At 43.0% G+C, this 22,023-nt stretch overlaps 1 protein-coding gene across 1 annotated transcript; it reads right to left on the bottom strand.

Annotated features, from left to right (window-relative positions):
- Positions 1-963: 963 nt before the first annotated feature.
- On the bottom strand, positions 964-20,755 carry serpinh2 (serine (or cysteine) peptidase inhibitor, clade H, member 2). Its single transcript, XM_031288427.2, has 5 exons — positions 20,323-20,755; positions 19,102-19,745; positions 14,052-14,144; positions 13,238-13,470; positions 964-2,680 (listed from the first exon to the last, which is right to left on the bottom strand). The coding sequence occupies exons 2-5, from the start codon at positions 19,736-19,738 to the stop codon at positions 2,375-2,377; spliced, it is 1,269 nt and encodes a 422-aa protein (XP_031144287.2). The 5' UTR covers positions 19,739-19,745; positions 20,323-20,755; the 3' UTR covers positions 964-2,374.
- Between the last annotated feature and the right edge of the window lie 1,268 nt (positions 20,756-22,023).

Below are 22,023 nucleotides of genomic sequence, written 5' to 3' on the forward strand. Positions count from 1 at the left end.
TTTGGGAATTATTTTGTGTTAATTAGTTAGGAACTTTTCCTTAAATGCTGTAATCCAACGAAATATTTTCCGTTGTGCAAAGTATGGTTCAGTGACATAATTTACATGGAAAAAAGCACAAGAGAAGTTTGTCAACTGGCCAATTAAGAAATCAAATCAATAGGCCTGTGTGTATTTTAAGGCTCACCCCGCAGCTTTAAAGCACTTTGGTAGTGACAGTGAAAAACAATGTCCTCAGTTGGATATACTGTACATATAGCTGCTCTATGCATCACTGAGAAGTGGTTACCTTTTCCTTGTGATGTGAAGTGATGTGGACATGTATGTTTGTCAGTTTTGTGACGTGAATAAAATGTGAGGGCGAGCCAGCGGGGAGCTGGTGTTGGAATGAGCAGGATTGATGTGCTCACAGCATACAGCCTCGGATCCATCATAGGCTTGTCTAAACTGGGCTCCTGGGTTTATTCAGTGTGGAGTATACCTGCAGTATGGTGCCCTTTACAAGTCCCCGTCTACACAGGAGGCCACTGTAGAGGTCATTGTAGTAGCTTTATTCACACACGCGCGCACACACGCGCGCGCACGCACGCACACACACACACACACACACACGCGCGCACACACACACACACACACACACACACACACACACACACACACACACACACACACACACACACACACACAGTTGCTGAGCAGAGGGCTAAATTAGGAAGAAAGCTGAAATACCGGGGTGTTAGTGGAAGAGATTCATTGAATGTTTTGCATCAGACGGACCAGCTGTGTGTGTAGACGCTGTTACTAAGCACTGTAACAGAACAGATGTAGCACACATTTTCACTTTCAAGTACACTTTCTGTCAGGTACACTTTCTGGTACCAGACTTTGACAGCTTCTAGAAAAAAACCATCATGCTGGAAACAGCAATTGTTTTATACTCACATGGACAGCGCAACACTAAAGTGAATGTTGTAGTGTTTTTAATAAAACACACAATATAAGATACACATTTACCTTAGTTGGTCGGGAAGCATTTAATGAATATTTTGACAAAGTTGTTGGTGCACTTTCTACAGTAGGCACTGCGAGCCTATTATGCGCTGCCCCTCAAAATTCATTAACCGATGCTGGTTCAGGGATTTAAATCTGAACCACACACCCTTGAGGCTCAATGTCAGCCAATTCACTTCAGGGTAGAAGAAAAAAAAAAGTGCTGTCAAGAAAGATGGAGTTGTGGCAGTCCACGCAAGCTACATATTAATAGTACGTGTTTTGATGATTGATTGATTTCTATCAAATAGAAATATTTATTTAAAAAAATGCACCTCATCAAATATCAAACATACACTTTACATACACCACAGTAGCTACTGTGATTCATTCACATATCACAACCATTTCCTCTGGTGCTTTAAAAAAACGAAATATACAAATGAAAATCAATACCTCTTTGAATGGCTGTAATCATCCTAAATATTAAGTTGTTACATTTAAGTCGAGCGATGTCAGTTGTGTTTGTTTCCAGCGGCATAGCGCTGTCATTGATCCCTGCTGGTATTAAGAGATTAAAAGGTTCCCCGTCCTCTCCGTGTTGTTGACAAGCATTGTGAGTCATTACAGCCATTAGCATTAAGCTGGCTCATCAATAAGCACTTGGCTGATCCATCAGTCTTCCTCTGATGTAGCCCAGGGGACCCCACCGTAGGTCCCTGTCAGCTTCGGGAGCGGCCGCATGGGCACCCGTGATCTGTCGGTCATCTCGCTTGCTCACTCACTCACTCACTCACTCACTCACTCACTCACTCACTCACTCACTCACTCACTCACTCACTCACTCAGGCTCTGGTGTTTGGCTGACAGGGAGGATTCAAGTGTCACTGTAAGCCTCTATTCGTTAACGTTTGTTTTGTAGATGCTGCTGTAAGTGTTGAGTGAGTGTAGCCACTTCTGCTCGTCAGAATGTTAGTGTTTGTCAGTGCATTCTTTTTTGTTATTTTGGTTTGTGTTGACTTGATCATTGAAGCCTTGAATGTGTGCGTGTATGTGTGTGAGAGAGACAATGCAGGGAGTCTCTCCAAGTTAAGTGTTTTTGCTGTATCCGTCGACTTCAGTAATGTCTTGCACTGTATCTTTATGTATGCCATGTAGGTGTGTGTGTGTGTGTGTGTGTGTGTGTGTGTGTGGTGTGTCAGGTATGTCAGTGTCAGTCAGCGCAGGACTATGCAGTGTCTATGTATGACAGCCAGCCGTAGTCTGATGTGATAGGGTGCCACAGTGAATGGCAATGTCTCGACTTAGAAACCAGTGGGTCGTCTTTGAGAGGGAGCTTGTAAGACACAGAGCCAAAAAAGAAGATAGTAAAAAGGGATATATATTACAGTTCATCATGGAGGGCCTCTCCCTCTGCATGGTCCAGAGCTCCCATGAGCAGCAGGGTTCCAGTAGTGTTGTCTTTGACAAAGATGATGAAGGGGTGATCAGCGTAGAACAGTTTGGGCTTTTCTATGTTCTCCTCCTCTAGATCTGCGTCTCCTTTCCCAGCTTGAGCAGCCAGCTCAAGGGAAGCCCAATGGAGGACTCCACCCAGGTGGAGTTTCCCCTTGCCCTTGTCTGACACCCCCGAGAAATCGGCCACCTTCTGGTCCCAGGCATCGGTCAAGCCCAGAGCAGACAACTGCTTCTGGAAAGGGAAAACAGAGTAATGGAATTTATGGACTGCCTTAAATCAATTTCCCCAAAGCTGTGAGGCCATACCATATAGAGACGTCCTGCAAGTGTTTGCAAAGAAGCAGCTGCCAGGACACTGATTAATTATGCACACAAGAAGACTAAACAACGAGTGGGAGGGAACGCACATTTTAAAATTTCAGTAGGAGAAAAGCACTGCCCTTTCTAAACCTCGCCGCATGATTAACGTACACATAAAACCGTCCACAACAGTCAATCAGTAACTTTTCTAAGAGTTTTGACCATGTTTATTTACTTTCTATCCCAGAAATTTGAGATGGGAAGGAGGCTGACAGTTGCCCTTGTCGTGAGCTGGTAGAACAAAGTGGGCGACAGGCAGCAGAAGAGACGGAAGGAGGAAGCAGAGGATGAATAATTTAAGAGTGATGCCCCGTGACCTCAGCACCTCCTTTGTTTTGGCTCTGATATGAATTCCACAGAAAGTCGTCGTCATGACAGGTAGCTTATCCTCCCATGGCAGAGGGCCACTCACAGTGACAGGCTTCTCCAGGGGCCAGATGAGAGCATGTGTGGGTGTGAGCGTGTGACTGTGTGGACTTGTGTGTGGATGTGTGGGAGGGCCACTGCTGGAAGAGAAAGTTGCAGAGGGAGATGAGTGGGCAAAGATCTTGTTTTCTAGCATTGTTTAAACTTCCACTGATTAAACTCTTTATTGGAAATATCTTTTACCTGCAGACAAGAAGAGTAAATCACTTGGATGAGTTGTCTGGGTAAATGTGAATGCTCTGCGAGTACTGCCTTACTCACATTGGTTATCTTTTCAAAACCACATATGTTATAGCTCAGTATAATACTGCATAATTCCTAAAACCACATGCTGATGGACAATTGTAGTAATCCATCTAGAATGTCTGCTTCTCTACTTAAAAATGTAGATGTGCATGCAAGAGGAAGTTATACTGGATCGTGTCGGCTTATGCCTAAACATGAAATAGGTAGATCTATATACAGTATCGGCATCTGACAATCCCATTCTAGTGTTTTCATGCAAAGCTCTCATCTCCACACAGATACACACCTCCTGCTCTAATGCAATTCTATTGTCCTCATCCATTATTCCTGCACTCTTCCTCCACTCGCTACCACTACATCACTGTCTTCCTCTGCTGCTCTGCCACTTGCCTGGCATCCCCATCCCTCATTTGCCCCGCCCGCCTCTATTTTATTCCACTCTGTCTCTCTCTCTCTCTCTCTCTGCTTCTAACTCAGTCTTTTTTCTCCCCGCCTCATCCTTCTCTTTCTATGACAGGCCGACTCGGCCCGGTATACATACTTTCTCAACTTCTCCATCTCCATCTGCAATCATTCCAAGGTGTTTCCCCTCTTTATCTAACGAGGGAACATAAGCAGACTTACGCTGGTGGATTCCTCAGATTGTTGCAGACAAATGTGAGGAAAAGAAGGTGGTTTCTGTGTTTCTCTGTGTCAGCCATGTCCATCCTTCCTCATTCTCCTCAACAGTATTCCAGGAAGACCCAGCTCACTTGGCCTACAGGAGTGCAGGTGCCACTATGAACATATAAATAGTACCACATGACCTAGCCTTCCTCTCTGACTCTCTTGCTCTGCTTGTCAAGGCAAAAGCTTTTGGTAAATCTTTTTGAAGGTATAACGCGTTTAAGAATTAAGGGACCCCGTGGCAGCACGCTGGGAAACAGACCAGGGGTGTTAGAGGAGCCAATGGAGGCCCTGTGCGCCACATAGATGTGGCACTGCATTATATGGGGAAAAACCCCTCTGGGAGGTGGTCTATGGCTGCCCTTTCTCTCTGAAGCACCATATGAATCATAGATGGAACAGCACTGGGCGGACTGCTGATGTGAGTGAGAGCCACAGGCATTGTCAGCTGGTGGTTTTCTGTGTGTGTGTGGTGTGGTGTGTGGTGTGTGTGTGTGTGTGTGTGTGTGCAGTGTTTACTTGGCCTACAGCGGTGCAGTATAACCAGGCCTGAGGTAGCATGGCATCAATCCTCAGGCGTGCAGGACTCGGCATCACATTATTTCAGCTCGATGGTTGAGCCCACTAAGTAGCTTGTTGGGTGTACCTGTGGGAGTTTTAAGGGGATAAGTTGTGACAGCCAGGACGTGTTACAGCTCTATCTGTGAGGAGTCACAGCAGCTGATGTTAAAAGAGAGAGCAGCCTTAATAATGAAAAAACAAAGATGAGACGAAAAGCAGAGACCAAACAGGTAAACTATTGCTAAACAGTGCTTGTTTTATATAAGCTTCCTGTTTCCAAACTCTGAGTGTGAGATAAGACTCATATACATCTAGGGCTGAAACGATTCCTCGAATAACTCGAATAATTCGATTACAAAAAATCCTCGAAGCAAAAGTCTTTGCCTCGAAGCTTCGTTAAATCAATGTAATTAAGGTTGTACGGCTCACTGTGTTTCCGCACGGAGGATAATTACTAGCGCACACAACAGGTTGACGCTTCTGTGGACACAAGACCGTTTATATACTGTCTATGCACGAGACTGACGGCCCAAATTACAAATGAACGAAGACGAAAATAGCAAGGGTCTAAGAGAAGAGACAGGCGAGAGAAAACAACAAAAAGTTTGGGATCATTTTAAGCTGCAAACATGCTACTACATCATCTCTGTAGAAAACATCCAGTCTACTCATCCATTCCACGGAGCGAACCTGACACAAGGTAACTAACTAACGTCTGCTGCTCTCGCCCACCACGCTGTTTTACACAACTAGCAATCTGTATGTGTGCTGTGTGTCTGATATTTTGCTGCTGCAACACCGTAGTTTCCCATTTTTTTGGGGATCAATAAAAAACTATCTATCTATCTATCTATCTATCTACCTATCTATGAGACTTGGAACTGGGAAAAGACCTTAAGATGATTAAAACGTAGACTACACGCCACACATAACAACTATCTCTACCAACATCAGATATGTTTTTTCTCAACAGTCAAATAGGGGTAACAACTGAGTAAAGAAGACAACAGATTGAATCAAGTCCTGTCACTAGGTAACTGACGAAATCCCATGAAAAGCCTTGTATGGTTGTGTGTAGAATGGAATGTACTGTAGCTATGTAATTATTGATTATATTCTGGCTTCATCATTTGGTCTATGAAATGTCATGAATTAGTCAAAGAAATACCCATCATGATTTCTAAAAGCCCAAGATGTCTTCAAATGTCTTGTTTGCCAAGTAATATCCAAATCTCCATAAATGTCCAGTCTCCAATGATATAAAAACAGAGAAAACCAGCAAATCCTCACAAATAAGAAGCTTGACCTAGGGACTATAGGGACACTTTTGCTTGAGAAACGACCTGCAGAATGATTATCTGTTGGTCAGTTTCTTCTACTTCTTCTACTATATGATGTCTTCAGTCCCAATTCCGGTTGTAAATATCAAATATGTTAGTGTCCGGTAGCTGATTGGTTACAGCACATGCAACGTCCCTGGTGGGGACCTTTGTAGCATCCCCTTCTCTCTCCTCTTGTTTTTTTTTTTCTGCCTCTTTATTTGTCCAATAAATAAACACATCTTGATGAGAACATCTGCATCTTTTGAACCAGAAGGCAAGTTATTTCAATTCTTCAAACACCACACACTGTATGATTTTATCTCACCACGGTCAACATCAACTGACTCAGACTCAAACAAACTGGCCCAATCAACTGTGATACCTACATTGTGACTGTGATCAGTCCAACAATCATAAAACACTAGGGTTAAAACCTCCCTGCCCCCGCACAGTTTACACCTCCTGTTCCCTCCAGCTTACCAATCACACCAGCCAAATGATTCTTTAAAGCTGTCGCCACCTTAAAACAACTACAGACATGTTCAGCTTAATTTAATACTGCCCTTAACATTCTGTGTGGGTGGTTTAAAGAATGTAGTACATGGCAGTGGCATCATCACAGCTCCATTTCACGGACACATTAGATGCAGGCTTTTAAAAAAAAACGCTCTTTCTATTGGCTCTCTTGAGGCTTCAAAGCCTCTCTCTATCTCTCATCAGCAATACCGCTACTGGCATCTTATTTACATGGGCTTTTACCTCTTTTACACAGTCAATACGCTCTCTGTCTCATTCACTCGCTCACATATATACACATAAATCGCTTTTTATTCCAACAAATGAAAAAGGAAAAAAAAGAAGCTTTTGCTTTTAGTAAGGGATTTAATGAATGGCCATGAAACCCATCTGATAAATTCATATAATGCAGGGCTGTGGTAGCTGGGTTAAAACAGCTGTCCCTCGACACTGTATACTGCAGAGTGTGCTCTTGTAAATATTTGATGGCCTTTTGACCTCATTAGCTGTGATTGAGTGAGCTCTCCGGTGCACACTCATATGTCTTAGTCACCGACTGGAGATAAAGCCAGAATGGAGCTCAAGCTCGACCATTAGTGTGTATGTGTGTGTGGCCTGGTCAGCACGGGATCAGAGACAGAGGGAGAGGGTGGTTTATCCAGTGGCCTCTGGGCCAGGCTTGTTAAGAGGGTTCTCCGTCTCCAAATACAGACTCCGACACAGCGTGCCCTTCACCAGAGGAGAACTTCACAAATAGGGAGATGGCAAAAAAGAAAAAGGCAGAATTCTGCAGCTATTTATAGTTCTTTGTGACGCTTTCCACCTTGTCCCTAAGCAATCATTGACCCCCCCTTCGTCCTCCTCCACCTCTTCTGCTCACTTGCCTGCCGAATGTCAATCCTATTTAGGTCAGCAGAGCCAATCTGTGGCTGCTGACTGATGGCATATTACAGTCACATGTGAGACCTACAAAAAGGAATTAGATCCCTGAAAATGATATGATGGAGAGGACAGAGATGTGGTGAGGGAATGGGTGCGTTTGGATGTGGCAAATCCATGTAACATGACCCAGAGGTGCGTGATTTAGTTTGGCCTCATTTGTCTCACACAGAGGACACTAGTGTTAGGGTTGATACAGTACACACACACACACACACACACACACACACACACACACAAACTATGATCTTCTATTTGTCCAGATGCTGCCCTCCAATCTCAGGAGTCCATGGCCATCCAAAGCACTGACAGACAGAGTGGTAAACAGTATTAACGCACGGTGATGAGCAATTATTTGCCCGACCCAATTGGAAAAATGATCGTCAGAAAAGACATGGCAGAATGTCACTGGCCAGAGGGGTTGGACAGACAGATGAAATGAGCTCGGAGTGGGTTGAAAGCTTGTTTAGAGATTTAGCCCTTTCATAATGATTCCTCAAATGCACCTCTTTTTTCTTCAGAGAGCTAACGGAGGCAGACAGCTCTTGACGAGGCCAAAACATTCAAGCGCTTGTCCATAATTAGGTTACACAATGGGAGCTACTTTTAGTTATTTACAAGAGTAAAAAGTTCTTGTTTTCTGTCTGGCAAACTCTTGCAGAGACAAAAGAGGATTTGTGCATTTCTGCTCTTTCCCTGGTAAACTTGTAGCTGTGTCAAAAGGAATTGTTTCAAGCTTTAGTTCTAGATTACAGCCTCTTCCCCAGAGTGTCCTGACAACGTTAATGTCAAAAGCTTGTTTTTCAGGGCATGTCTAGCAGAGTAACATGGCAGCACTACTCTTCTGAGATGTTTGTTAAACTAGAAAGAGGCCAAAGTGGATTTCGTCAGTCCATGATGAGGTTACAATATACATCTACAGAGGAAATGGTAATAGGTTCCAGTCCCTTGCCCTAAGGAAATGGGTTTTACTGACATACCCTCTGTATCTGTCAGGTTCATCTCAACTCATAGCTCTCTCTCTCTTTCTCTCTCTCTCTCTCACACACATGCAAATTTGAAAATGTTTCAACTTAATAGATAAATGATCCAGAGGTTGTATGACTCCACCTAATAATCGCATGGAGACAAAAAGAAAAAGTTGGAATTTCTGGTAGTTTTCAGCTAGCTAGCTTTTCCTTATTCCTTCCTCATTCAATCTAAATGCATCGTCTGTCTCTTACTGGTGGGTAACAGTGAGCACTAAAGAATGTCTGAAGGATATTTTAATGGTACGGCATTGTCTTAAATGCAAAGTCTTTTCTTTACTGTTTTGCTCACCTAAGCTTGCTTTTTAGCCAGTCTCGAGCTAGCAAATCTTTCCTTCACTGTCTTTCTTACTAGCAAAGAATGGGATACAAAATATTCATATAGCAGCTTCACCTTTTGAGCCTTTGTCAGTTTAAATGGCAAACATTGCCCTTGGAAGGTCAAGTCAGCCGTTGTTAATTTATATTAAGTAACTAAAAAAATGTAACTTGGCAGATTTGTGTGCTCTCTGCAAGCCGGTGTCTGTACAAATATCATTTGTGAGGGAATAACCTCCACTTCGTAACACAACTGCACAATCGCAAGTGTTTCTGTACTTCCAACAGTGTGACAATTCTTACGTATTAATCAACTTAAAGCTTTAGTGCATAACATTTTTATAATAATGAACGTCCGTTTCATTCAAGCCATTGCCAAATGAGTTGCTACAAAGCTAATTAAGACTATCAGCTCCACAAAAGTCGCTCTGTATTTCTCAGTATGGCTGTGTTTACAAAATGGTGTCGTCCGGCAACTTTTGTGCACAGAACTTCGAGTGAAGATCATTACCTCTTCTGAAGAGTCCATGCTTTTTTAATCCTCAGTGTCCTCCTTGGTTCCAAGCAACTGCATGGAGGATGGGTGGGGGCGGTGCGCGATCACAGAAAGCTTGTGTCATGTGGACGCGCCAACAGTTTTGTTGTCATTACTTAGAATTCCTCGTGGGGGGAGACAGAAACTACACACTATAGCTTTAATAGTTTTGAACCAGCTCGTGAAAAATCAGGTGTGTCACATACAAAAAACAATGACAGACATCCCTAGTGAGTTCATTATTTGGCAACTGCAAATAAAAAAGTGAACCTGTAGATTAGAACTATGACTGCAACTAATGTCAGCACAATATGCTTGAAAAGGCAACTTTCTTTTTGCCATGTCCCACATCATCAAAGATGTGGAGGCCTGTGTGATTGTAGCAAGTCTGTGCTCTTGCCCCACGCTATGAACCCTGTGGCCTGGTCAACCTTTCAGTCGGCAGCCTCTGGTTTGGCCTATGTGAACCTTAACACGCCCCATGCACTCACATTAGCATCAGCAGCCACTAAGCTGCTGCCTGTCTGTCTGCCTGCTGCTCCTCCTGGCTTCCTTTCCTCTGAGACTAAGACCAGCTACCTGCTGGCTCTAAGGGCTAAGAGAAGCAGAGATACAGGCAGACTACCAGCTGGGCTGTGGCATGACCTTTGTGCTCCTGCAAAAGGAAATCTGTGGGAGGCTTTGGAAGTCCACCAAGGAGCTACAGGTCACGGTCATCCTGAGGCCCCTCTCAGCCTACGAGCTGCCAGGGTTTGATTCCCTGCTAAAGGCTGTTGCAGCCCAATGCTGTGAGTACAGCTGGGTGCCAATCACCTCAAGGGAAGGAGTGACATTTGAACTCACAGAGTGAGAGTCTGCATTGAACTGGAAGGGGCAAGCCAGGCCAATGCTTCCATTCCTAAGAGCACTAAAAAGAGAAAAAGAAAGACATGTAGGCAAGAAACAGAGGTCACAGGTGAAAAATGCATGGACGGCGACAAGAAAGAGGAAGAAATGACATGTGAGAAACACTGTGCGACATGGAAGCAGAGCAGCAAGGCACAAGGACAGAGAGAGAGGAGGCGACAAATACACGGAAGAAAAAGGGAACCAAGATAAGCAGAGTACGAGTTGGGAAAAGGAGGTGGCTAAGACAAAAGCATAGAACAAAGAAGAGGAGACATGGAAAAACAAAAGACGAGGATGAAGAAGGCGAGGAAACAATGAGAATGATGACTGGATGTCTTGGAGATATGAGAAACCGTATCAGGTGAAGTGAAAAATGATGCAGCGTGTGGACACAGGTAATGAATGAAAGCTAGAAACTAAAAGAAGAAAGTACAATTGTGGCTGCATGCAGGGATCCACTCTGTCAAATTCCACTACTGTATCAAAAAGCTGAGAAAGCGCTTCCCCACTGCACATTTAATGTACTGTGTAAGCATATCACCTCAGTCCTCAGTGTCAAATACAAATGCAGGGAACGTGGACTAAAAGAAAAAAGATTCAACAGTATTACTCCCACAGAAACACCTGTAGATCCCCCTACAAAGAAAAACTAAAAATCCTGTTGCTAGGGCAGGTGAGGTGAGTCTGGACATTAGGCTAATTCAAGATGGACTGCGTCTGGTGGGGATGGAGCACCTGGTTGTTCACTCTCACAAGGATTTGCCAGAGCCAGCCAAGGCTCTAGGGGAGGGAATTCAGGGGTCCGTTTCAGAAAGCAGGTTTAGTGAAAACTCTGAGTTTGTTAACCCTGAGATGAGGGAAACTCTGGGTTTTCCGTTTCAGAAAGAGAGGTAACTTAACCTCAGAGTCAGTTACTATGGTAACTGAGTCTGTGAACCTAACCTGGTCGGGAGCAGGTTTTCTTCAAGAAACCTCAGTTTCTTCAGTCTCCTCCCTCTGACACAGTGTCAGAGGGAGGAGACTGAGAGAAACTCGAGGTTTCTTCTCTCTCATTTCCTCATTCATTCATTCAGTCTGTATCAGGCGCATTTTAATTTAATTATTAATTAATTTAATTTTAATTTAATGCAGTTTGTTATCTGCATGAATAAAAAAAATTATTGGTTTATGTTAGGCAGATTATAAAACGTTTTTTTCTCAAACATGTCATGTCCTTTTGTAGACGATCCCGTCGTTGAGAAAGCTGTATTAATTCACAGAGAGTTTATGTCGGGAGATGATACTGAGTCCCGACTAAATGTATTTTCATTTCCACATAACCGATTTGAGAGGTATTTTTTTCACAGTCCATTAGATAGGCCTATGTAGATACTTTATCCGTCCTCATATCACTAACATCAACCATCGTGGACATGCTTTAACATCCCAGCTGATTCTTTGTGTCGCATTACATTTTTTGCAAACGGCATTTATCTTTATTGGTGATGCGGATCATAGGCTACTGTAATAGTAAAGCCACTGTAGCCGTCAGAAGAGTGTGACTCGCTCTGAAACGTTTTTTAAACATTTTTTGTAGTGTTCCCTGGACACAAACCAGTGAGAGCAATTAAAAAGAAATAAATGATTATAAATTATATTTCTGTTAATGATCATGGTGCTGCAGCCTCAGAATGGGATATAGTAGTTTACTTTTTCGCCAGCAGGATTGCACCCAAATGAAATTATAGGTGTAATACAATTCCAGTTTTCACCAGTAATATTATAAGTTAACTGTGATTATATGGAATTAATGCATTGTCAATGCTTATGCATTGACTCGAGCAGCAATTTTCTCCCACAACAATTCTCTCTCTGTTGCAGCAGCAGCCGCTGTCTTGCTTTTTTAACGAAATACATGTTCAAACTCGCTGTATGTGCGCATGAGTATTTCCGCCGACCAGTTTGTTTGTGGTTGTTACCATGGTGAATCGTAGTATCATGGCTCCATTCATCCTGCCTTTTTATTGTGGTGGTGCACGCGCGTGAACATACTCGGAGTTGATTGAACCAACTCATATCAGCTGTTCTGGAACCGAAAACTCAGAGTTTCCCATCTCAGGGTAAATCAACTCGGAGATCTGGGTTAGACTCAGAGTTTGTTAAACCTCCTTCCTGAAACGGACCCCAGGAGCCACAGCTCAGGCAGCTGTGCTGCAGCCGTACGCACAGGCAGCGCAGGGTGGAGTAAAAGGGATGCAACCACAGACCTAGAAGATGTACCTTGCTCAAAGACATAACCCTGAAATGGAACAGGGTGTCACAGATGAGCCATCTTGTAAAGTCAGTGACATAAAGAAACCCCTCTGATCGCATTCAAAGCGTTTATCAGGTGAGGATGAAGACATCAGTCTTTTATCCAAACATTATTCCATCTTAATGGAAGATATTGTTTTGCTTATTTCACTAGTACAACTACAATCCAGGCGGCAACCTCTGGTGTTGAACCATGAAGCCATAGCGGAAGAGACAAAAACTGTTGTTCTTTGAGTGGCCACTTGAGGCTGCCTCCAAAAGAGAGCCAATCAATTCCCATAGACTCCCATTTGAGTCATTTTTTTTAACTCACCCGTTTAAATTATATTCGGGCAGGTGGCTGCCATCACAGGAGGCGAGCATAGACTCTAGGCTTCATTCGGCCCGCCTCAGCCCCATTTTTGGATTAGCCGACATCAAGCGCTGCCAAGATGGCGACGGCTGAGCCACTGGGAGCTGCCCATTTTTAGCTTCATTTTGGCTCATCAGAAACCTACTGGTGTCATCACGGAGACTATGTCCATATTTTTATATTATAGTCTTTTCTACAATCACAATAATGTACAGTAAGTTTAAACGTAACTTAAGTTTTAACTACCTTAACTTTACAGTCATCATTAAAGTTTTGAGTGAACATTCATAGCGATATTTCAAAAAAGCTTCACCAAATACGAATAAAACGTTGTGCTAACCTGCAGACTGAGTGTGCTGGTGATGTTGGTCTTGGGCAGCGAGATGGACACACTGGTGATATTGGTCTTCTCCAGCCACTTGGACAGCAGTTCAAGAGTCAGAAGCTTCTCCAACCTCGCCAGGCTCTCCACATGAAAGGGCATTAGAAGCACGACGCTGGCCTTGCCCCCACATAGAGGCGCCTCCAGAACCTGCACCATGTTTTCTATGTCTTCATGGTGACGGTACAAACCTGGAGGATATGACAGGCGGAGGCATGCACAGAGGTGAGGAAAGATCAGAGTCAGGGAGAGAATTTGTCATAATGGAACATTCTTGCTTTTCAGTGGTAGTTCAGAACAGTATCTCTCTGCAGCAGTTCTCTTCAATGTGAGTTCAGACTTGCATTTTCAGCTGTGTCACTTGGTGCCACCTGAGTTCTCACTGAACTGAATTACAGGAGAAAACACTACAGAGTTGGGTTGAATCCACTCAAACATGATGTATATGCAATCTTAGACATGACAAAGGATCACTGAAATAATATTTTTCATGAATTTGAAATGGCATACTAGAACATTAAATAGAATACAATGTATCCCTCCAACATCTTTTACTGCTGTCGTAGCAGAAATATGCTCTGCTCCGTTGTCGTTTTAAGACAATACATAAAATATGAAAAGCGTGTTAAATAAATCATAAAGGTACACAGTGATAAATAGGAGAGAAGCAGATTGGACCTTACAGATGTTCAAGCCATTTTAGAACTCAAATTGCTTTTCGCCGCATCTATTTGCTGGCAGGAGTACAGCAGCGACAGACTGTGTCTTTTACCTGCTCTGTGCATCATCATCACTTTGGTGTATTCCTTCCCCAAGAAGGTACGATGATCTGTGCTCCCCTCGCTGAACTCTCTCTCCCAGAGGCCTGAGCAAACAGCCAAACAAACACAGAGGACAGAGCCATTTTGAATGCAGAACGCCTGACATGGATAGGCTGTGAGAAAATACTGAATGATTGAAAAGAGGTGAAAAGGTGGACAGACACTAGGTTAAACAATGCCATGTTCATAAAATACATACAGACCTCATACACAGTGACACCGGCTGACACTGCTCATGAATCATCAATATCTACTGGCCATTAAAAAGTGTCTACTCTTCTCAATGCTGAGCTGAGAGTGCTATACTGAGGCAGTTATGAGGTGCTTAAGGCCACATCGTCCCATTCACTGTTCACCACATGCCACTTGGCCCGGCTAACCCCCTGACAGCTGTCAATTTAGGAGAGTAGTGGAATTACTGTTGTAATAACCTCACAACACATTCCCAAAGCCGCTGGCCCATTCTATTGTGCAGGGGACACTGGGTGGAGTGAGGAGGTCGACAGATTATGACTTGTACTTATGTCACTCTTTGTGAATGACGCCTGGTGCCAGCTAGGGCTGCAACTAACGAGGATTTCATTAATCGATTATCAATCACAACACTTATGACACAAAACTAAGGTGCAAGAAGGCCAAAGAAATATCAAATGGCTCATTTGCCCTATTGGAAGTCTAGAGACCAATTGCTTGGCTCTATTATTAAATACTTGCACTGGACAAAGAGTGCAGAGCCTTCTATTCTCTATCGATAATCAGCTAGTCCCTAAAATGTCAAAAAATTGTGAAAAATACCTTTTGAAAGTTCCCAGAGCCCAAGGTGACATCTTTAAATTGCTTGTTTAGTCCCACACAATTCAAAATACTCTATTTAAAATGATATAAAACCGACTAAAGCAGCTCTCAAATACCAAATATTCTCATTTGAATGTTTGGCATTTTTGCTTAAACAAATTACTTAAAAATTTTAAAGATTGTTTTGCCATTTTAAGCCTCTATTTGTATAGGACAGCTTAGACTTGAAAGGGGAGAGAGAGGGGGAATGACATGCAGCAAAGGGCCACATGTCGGAGTCGAACCTGCGGCTGCTGCATCGAGGAGTAAACCTCTATATATGGGCGCCTGCTCTACTAGGTGAGCTAACCAGGTGCCCTATACTAACATGTATTAATTAGCACTAAAAACAAAGTGCAGCTGAGGCTGATGAGATTTCATTAGGGGTAGGCGTTTCTGAGGTATTTAGTTGTTCACCAAAGTATTGGACAAATTAAAATTTTGACCTGATGATGGCCCTAGAAGAAAAGCTAAGGGATAAACAAAGTTATTACAACTTATCCTGAGGGGGATGTGAATGTCTGTAACACATTTCATGGCAATCCATACAATAGTTGTCGAGATATTTCACTAAAAACCATGCATGTCAACCTGGTAGGGTTTATTTCCAACTCTACTCCCCTGGTGATTTCATCGGTGATATTTTCTTCAGACTTTGGAAAGCTCCAGAGCCACACAAGACATTATACAACTGATTTTACAGGCTGACAGGTACTGAACTAACTAAACTGAACTTGATGTGTAAAACTGGAGCCACTTTAAATAGTTTAATTGATTATAAAAATGAATGTTAATTAATTTTTTGTTGATCAATTAATGAACAAAAATTACAACACTAGGCTTTCCCAGAACCACCCAGCCTAAATTGGACCCCAGCCACTAACAAGTCACAGCAGAACGACATGTGATTCTCCCTTCCAGGCATGCTAGCGCAAGTCACAGACATTTGCTCCGCTTGCTATAACATCAGAGAGTGAAACATAACCGCGCTGGAATTCAAAAACAACTGGCTGAAGATTACCTGAAGTGGCAGCCGTGTTGTTGAAAAGATGTCGTAATGAGGAATAAATTCTCCACGGCATGTGTACATATGTATGTTTGAGTTGTATCGAGCAGGGACTTAATGACCTCACCAGCCTGTGCAACAGACTCTGTGGATCTCTGCGTGTGGGCTTGTGTCTAGACGAGCTTTGGGTTCGCCCTGCATTATCTTCTTTTATGGGACAGCACTGTAGCAAGAGAGATCACTTGAAACCTGAATCCATTTATATCAATCAACAATAAACAATGAGACAATTGCACAGCTGAGAACTCCAATCGCTCACAGACTTACCAATTCATACTGTAAATTTAAGGCAAAAACCAGAGAAGAATCAATGAGGCCTACTGGCTCCCTTCTCCTCCCTCATCAACTTTTGATTACAAGTAGTTGCGGTATTTCAGAAGCTATTATTAGAGGTAAGAATATGTGGGGACTTGTTGTTCTCTCTTCCCTTTTCTATCCTCTTCTCGTTCCCCATGTTGCTGTGTTATCCTGTGTATAAGTTTCTCTCAACAGTTTTTTTCACAATCTTATTTTTCTTCTTCCATCTGCAGTGTTTGTTTGTCTAAAACAGGAACAAAGCCTGAATTAATTAACCAGTGTGGACTGGAACTCCCAAGGTAGGCCTTTTACATCCCTCCACTATGTCTGTCAATCTCTTTCGCTCTCTCAGCAGGCCACCCTCTCTCTTTCCTTTTCTCAGTTTTCGCTATTTACTTGCATCTCTTTGTCCCCTTCCCACCCAGACATCTCTCCCTACACTGCTCATTCTCATTCAACTTCTTTGCTTTTAACATCTCTCCACTATAAACATGTTCCACTACTAATCGCCCCTGACCTTCCCTTTCTCTGAATGCTGTGTACATCCCAGGGAAGGAGGGACCGCAAAGAGCTTTTTTTAATTCTCCCCTTCAATAATTAACTAAAGGGGATAACAGTGAAACAAACAAAAGTGGGCAAAAAAAGCAGATGCATGTTCAGTGCCAAAAGAAATCCCGGCACCATCTCTAAAACCATTACATTATCACACACTATGAATTGTGCGAAATCAAAGACAAATAAAAAAGTTACAACAAACCAAAGGCAGCAAGTACGAGCAAGAAGCAAACTATCGACCACTTGTGAATTATGAATCAAAACTAAAGGAATCCAATTTTAGGTAATCTAATTTGTGTGCTGCAATCTGCTGTGTAATCTAATTTGTATATTTTCTCCATAAAATTAATGAACCGACCAACGAGGGCCAGTTCACAGAAAAACTAATTTCGTAATGAAGTCAAAACATCAAACAAAGAAAATTAATTAAATTGCTTATCAATGTATAGTCTGTCTGGGAATGTTATTTTCAAAAGGTTGTCTATCTGTTGCCAACCGGTTTTTCACTTCAGCCGCCTTGCCTGAATACCTGCAGGAGGAAACAGAAGGGATAGAGGCAAAAAAACAGATAAGGATGTGAACACGAGACATGGGAAGAAGATACAAGGGGTAGATTAGACACATGATAAATAATGACAAAAGCACAAAAACAGAGACTAATGCCACAAAAAAGTGAAACAGGATATATTTAACACATCATCATCTTTTGTGGAGACTGCAAACAAAAATATCAGCAGGCATGCGAATGTTGACTTTGCTCTGAGAAAAAGAGAGATGGTACTGTAGATTATAGTCCTGAAAAGTTGTCATGAAAATGGAAAATGGGCTATTTGCTATTTCTTTGATTCATAATGAACTAAAATCTAGTTGTACTGACACCCTTCACCAGCCAAATAAAAGTTACAATATTCTAACTCTTTAACCTTTAATGGTACTTTTTAAAAGTCCCATATTATGCTAATTTTCAGTTCCATACTTGTATTCTGGGTTTCTACTAGAACATGTTTACATGCTTTAATGTTCAAAAAACACATTATTATTTCTCATACTGAGTCTGAAATGCTCCGTTTTAGCACCTGTCTCTTTAAACCCCCCTCCTGAAAAAGACCTGTTCTGATTGGTCAGCATTTCTGGATCTTGCGCATCTGTGCTCTCCACATCTCTGCACCGTCATTGCAGCCGGGGAATGACTATAACAGCACTGTAGCGCCACTTTCTACCAATATATAGTATAGTTGTGACATCACAACTGTACAGAAGTCCTGACGGCTCGTTTAAAGGCATTGTTTCTGAATACTGACTGTGTGCATTTCTCGTTTTAATACTTTCACAGTGTTTATATAGCACCTCAACCTGCTTTATAATTTTAAAAAAATACGTAAAAATATCTTTTTTTACAATATAGGAGCATTAAAAGGGCACGATGAACTTCAGATTGTGAGATTATATGGATATGTTTTTGGGATGCAACCGCTAAATCACAGATGGGGCTTTTCGTACCGAAACATTGACTAGTTTCCTCCACTGCAGCCCGTCACAAAGAACAGATCTGAGCCAAGCTGTGCCGCTGCAGACTTGGAGCGCTCCAAGCCCAGATGTTAGGCATGACACCGAGGGAGAGAGTCTGGACACTTGTTACTCAATTATTTAAGATGACACATCACCCCCCAATGGAAGATGAATACGCTCTCAGTGATAGACCCCAGAATCATCCTTTATCTGCTGTGTCCACCAGCTGGAGTCCAGTGCATGCGCACACACACAGGAACACACACAGACATGCACACTGCACACAGGTGGGCATGCTGGCACACACAGTGTAGTGGGCAAACTGGCATGTAGCCTCTCAATGATGTCTGAGAACACTGAAAACAGTACATAGGCATGCCATATTAATATTCTAAGACTTCTCATCCAGTGCAGCAAACAACATCAATAAAGAGGCATTGCGTAGTTACAAATGATTCCATAATTACAAAGCACACCAGTCTATTTCAGCATTACTCAGTCCAGTCTAGCTGCTATGTTACGTATCTATATCCATGCAGTTATGCCACTGGATAATGAAATATTCAGTTGGCTATAAACTTGCATCATTTAGGGTCACAGTTAAGACTGTTTTGGAGACACTGACAAATGATGACATGTTTGCATACTATTTTAGGACTATTATTTCACAACCAAGTGAGTATAGACAAGCCCACTTCACTTGTACATTTTTGTGTATACTGTGCACTGTTTATCCATACCTTTAAAGCGCAGGGCATTGGCCAGTATCAGAGCTCCAGCCTTAGCCTGGCTGTAAGCTGCTAAAGGAGCGCCCTCCAGCCCACCAAGCCCAGCCTTGGCCCAACCATAGAGCTGCTTCAGGTCAGCCGTGGAGTCTCCTTTTCCCAGTGGCTTATGCAGCAGCCTGAACCTAGCCTGGCTCTCCTTCACAAATGCCTGGCTGACTGGAGGAGTTTGCTTGGAAAACAGAGCTGAGGATGTGTGCAGGTGAAAGCTGCTACCATTGGCTGCAGTGAAGCTCTTTAACGCCTTGGACAGAAGATCCCCAGTGTGGGCTCCAGCCTTGGAGGGGGATGGGGTCTTGAGGAGGTCTTGGAGCTGGCTGGAAGTGGTACCTGCTGAACCTCCATCCAGCGCTCTAAGTGAGGAGGCCACAAGCAGAGGGGAGAAGAGGGTGTTTACAGAGACCAAATCAGAGCGGAGGGCCTGGTACAGGTGCAGACCAAGAGCCCAGCTGGGGTCACCCAGAGGAGGAGGTGGACGGGATGGAGGTCTGGTTGGGGCAGCAGGGCTCTTCTTGGATGAATTGGCCGTGCTGCCCTGCACCAGAAGAACTGGCCAAGAAATTAGTATATAGACAGGAAGCCTGAGCAGCATGGCAGATCTAGAGGAAAGCACAGGGAGGGGTAGAAATATAAACTATTTGTGTGTGTGTGTGACAATGAGAGGAATGAAGGGAATGAATTCCTCTCATTAATAATACAAAGAATAAAGCTCTATTCATTACACATATTTTGGCAGATTTTTAACAGTGTAATGGCTACTTGTGTTATTGCACAGTTCATATTTGAGATTAAGCAATATAAACACAGCCTAAGGGTTCCCTTTTGCTGTAAAACTACAACTAGGCTTCTTATATGCAAACAGCAGTCCCTGCTCATACAGTGCCACAGCAGTAAACTTGATTTTGTAAATTCCTCCCCACTTGGCAACATGGTTATTATCTCACCCGCTGCGGGAAAACCAGAGTTTTCACTTTGGTGACTCTTTGATCAAGTTCCAAAAGCTTTTCTCTATATTGCCTTACAAAAAACCCCTAGACTCGCCGACTGATTTTGCCGAGCTGGTGACAGGAGTGACGGCAAACATCTGTTGTCTAGAATTCAGCCTACTCTTGTTATGATTTCCGTAGACCTCTAGGCGTAAAGGAAAGAAGGAAACGCGTATTTGATCAAATTTACCGTTAATGAATTCAAGTGTGTGTATCGCTCTCCTCCGCTGCTGCTGCTGCTTTTAGCCGTGTCCTGCACAGGAAGGGCCGGGAGTGGGTTTCAGACGTGGCAGCACACGGAGGAGGTTTTTCCGTCTTTCCTCAACTTCACCCCGGGAAAAGCTTCCTGTTTAACCGAAACCTCCAGGCATCTCATTGAAGCAGCTACTGTGCGCAGTTTGAGATAAACGGTGACAATTAAGGCTAACGAAAAACAAAAAAACTTTATTAAACAGCTGTCACCCAAAATACCTTCAGAGTGAGATGTGAGATGTAGTTGTAGGGGTTTAAAGTGTTATACTGTGAAAAAGCACCATGAAAAAGTCCCGTTCCGCTTTCAAAGCAGAACATATCGCTACATATAACCCCGTGGTTAAAGTAGCCTAACCTCGTTTTACTGCAGTTACAGGCTACTGCATAGGCTATTACAGCTAAATATGCAGCTTCGTCTATAAAAAAAATATATTTATGAATGTAGAATCCATTAGAAGCTAACCACGGGAGAAAACCTACGGTTAGGTCGCTTTAAAGTCCGTTGTGGTGTCTCTATCGTGTATGCAGGCATAATACATTTATGCTTTACAAAACCATAATTAAATGTCACAAAGTCCATAGGGATATATTATAGCGGTTCGCTATGAGCTTGGCAGGGATTATGTGCATGTAATGTTGGGCCTGGTATAGTTTTTAAAACGAACAAAAATCCACCAGTTGCAGTAAATGAGGCGTTTCTCCATGTATTCAAAAGCGAGCTTTGTGGGTTTGCCTGGATAATAAACCCTCTTGTTCTTGGCTCAGTTGGGGTTGTAGTTCCCAAAGCCGTTCAAGCGGGGTCGCTAATGGTCTTCTCTTCGCTTCAGCTCAGTGACCCTGGGAGAGGCTGCAGCATGTGGGCCAGGGCCTCGCGAACTTGACACTCAGCCTTCCCAGTGGATAGGATATAGACCACAGAGCCAGCAGGCACAGTTTGCTCCAGGCAAATCCCCCTGAGGAGTTTTTACTTAGCCTATTAGTTGTGATTTAGTGTTAAATCTGTCTGCATTTTGGGACCATAATAATGAGTATATAATAATTAGGGAATGGGCAGTAACACTATGATAAGTTTATAATTTTTATGTCTAATTTTCTGAAATGTGCAGGTGATCCCCACCCACTCCCAGTGCACTCTAACACCACCTTACTTTGCAGTAGCTGTATTAATCTATTCTACTGTCAAGAAAAAGTAGGGCACACCATGCAAGCCTGTAATACGTCTGACCCTTTCAAATGTCCTCATTCTGTATTCTCCTCATTTCCCTGTTTTTCGCTTTCCTAAATTGTACCTGCCCTCCCCCTACAGCAGAACAAGGAGTGGAGAGCAGATAACTTGTAACACACGGCTTCAGGACAAGTATTATTGCCCAAATTGAAGGATGGAGAACGGTCATATAGGGTCATAATCAATAAATGTAGAGATAGACTAAGGAGGCTAGAGAAGGATCACAGAGGGATATGGAGGAAGATAACTGCTCGAGACCACCAATTTTCAGCAATCAGGCCGAACATGACAGCTTGTAGACCCAACCAATTATTTACCCCAGCCAAATCAATAGAGCTCTCTCCGAAAGATAACCATCAGCAGCACTATCTGCAACACATTCACAGCAGAACTCACAAACACACAGTGAGCACT

The sequence above is a fragment of the Sander lucioperca genome, chromosome 9 (genome assembly GCF_008315115.2).
Source record: "Sander lucioperca isolate FBNREF2018 chromosome 9, SLUC_FBN_1.2, whole genome shotgun sequence".
In the NCBI taxonomy this organism is placed as follows: Eukaryota; Metazoa; Chordata; class Actinopteri; order Perciformes; family Percidae; genus Sander; species Sander lucioperca.

What these genes read in the sequence shown, in the direction of transcription:
- serpinh2 (XM_031288427.2), bottom strand. Translation starts at nt 19,738, where the DNA reads ATGCTGCTCAGGCTTCCTGTCTATATACTAATTTCTTGGCCAGTTCTT. An exon ending in CAATGCCCTGCGCTTTAAAG is followed by an intron (nt 14,145 to 19,101) that starts GTATGGATAAAC and finishes CTGTTTGCTCAG; the next exon opens with GCCTCTGGGAGAGAGAGTTC. An exon ending in CCAGCACACTCAGTCTGCAG is followed by an intron (nt 2,681 to 13,237) that starts GTTAGCACAACG and finishes TTCCCTTTCCAG; the next exon opens with AAGCAGTTGTCTGCTCTGGG.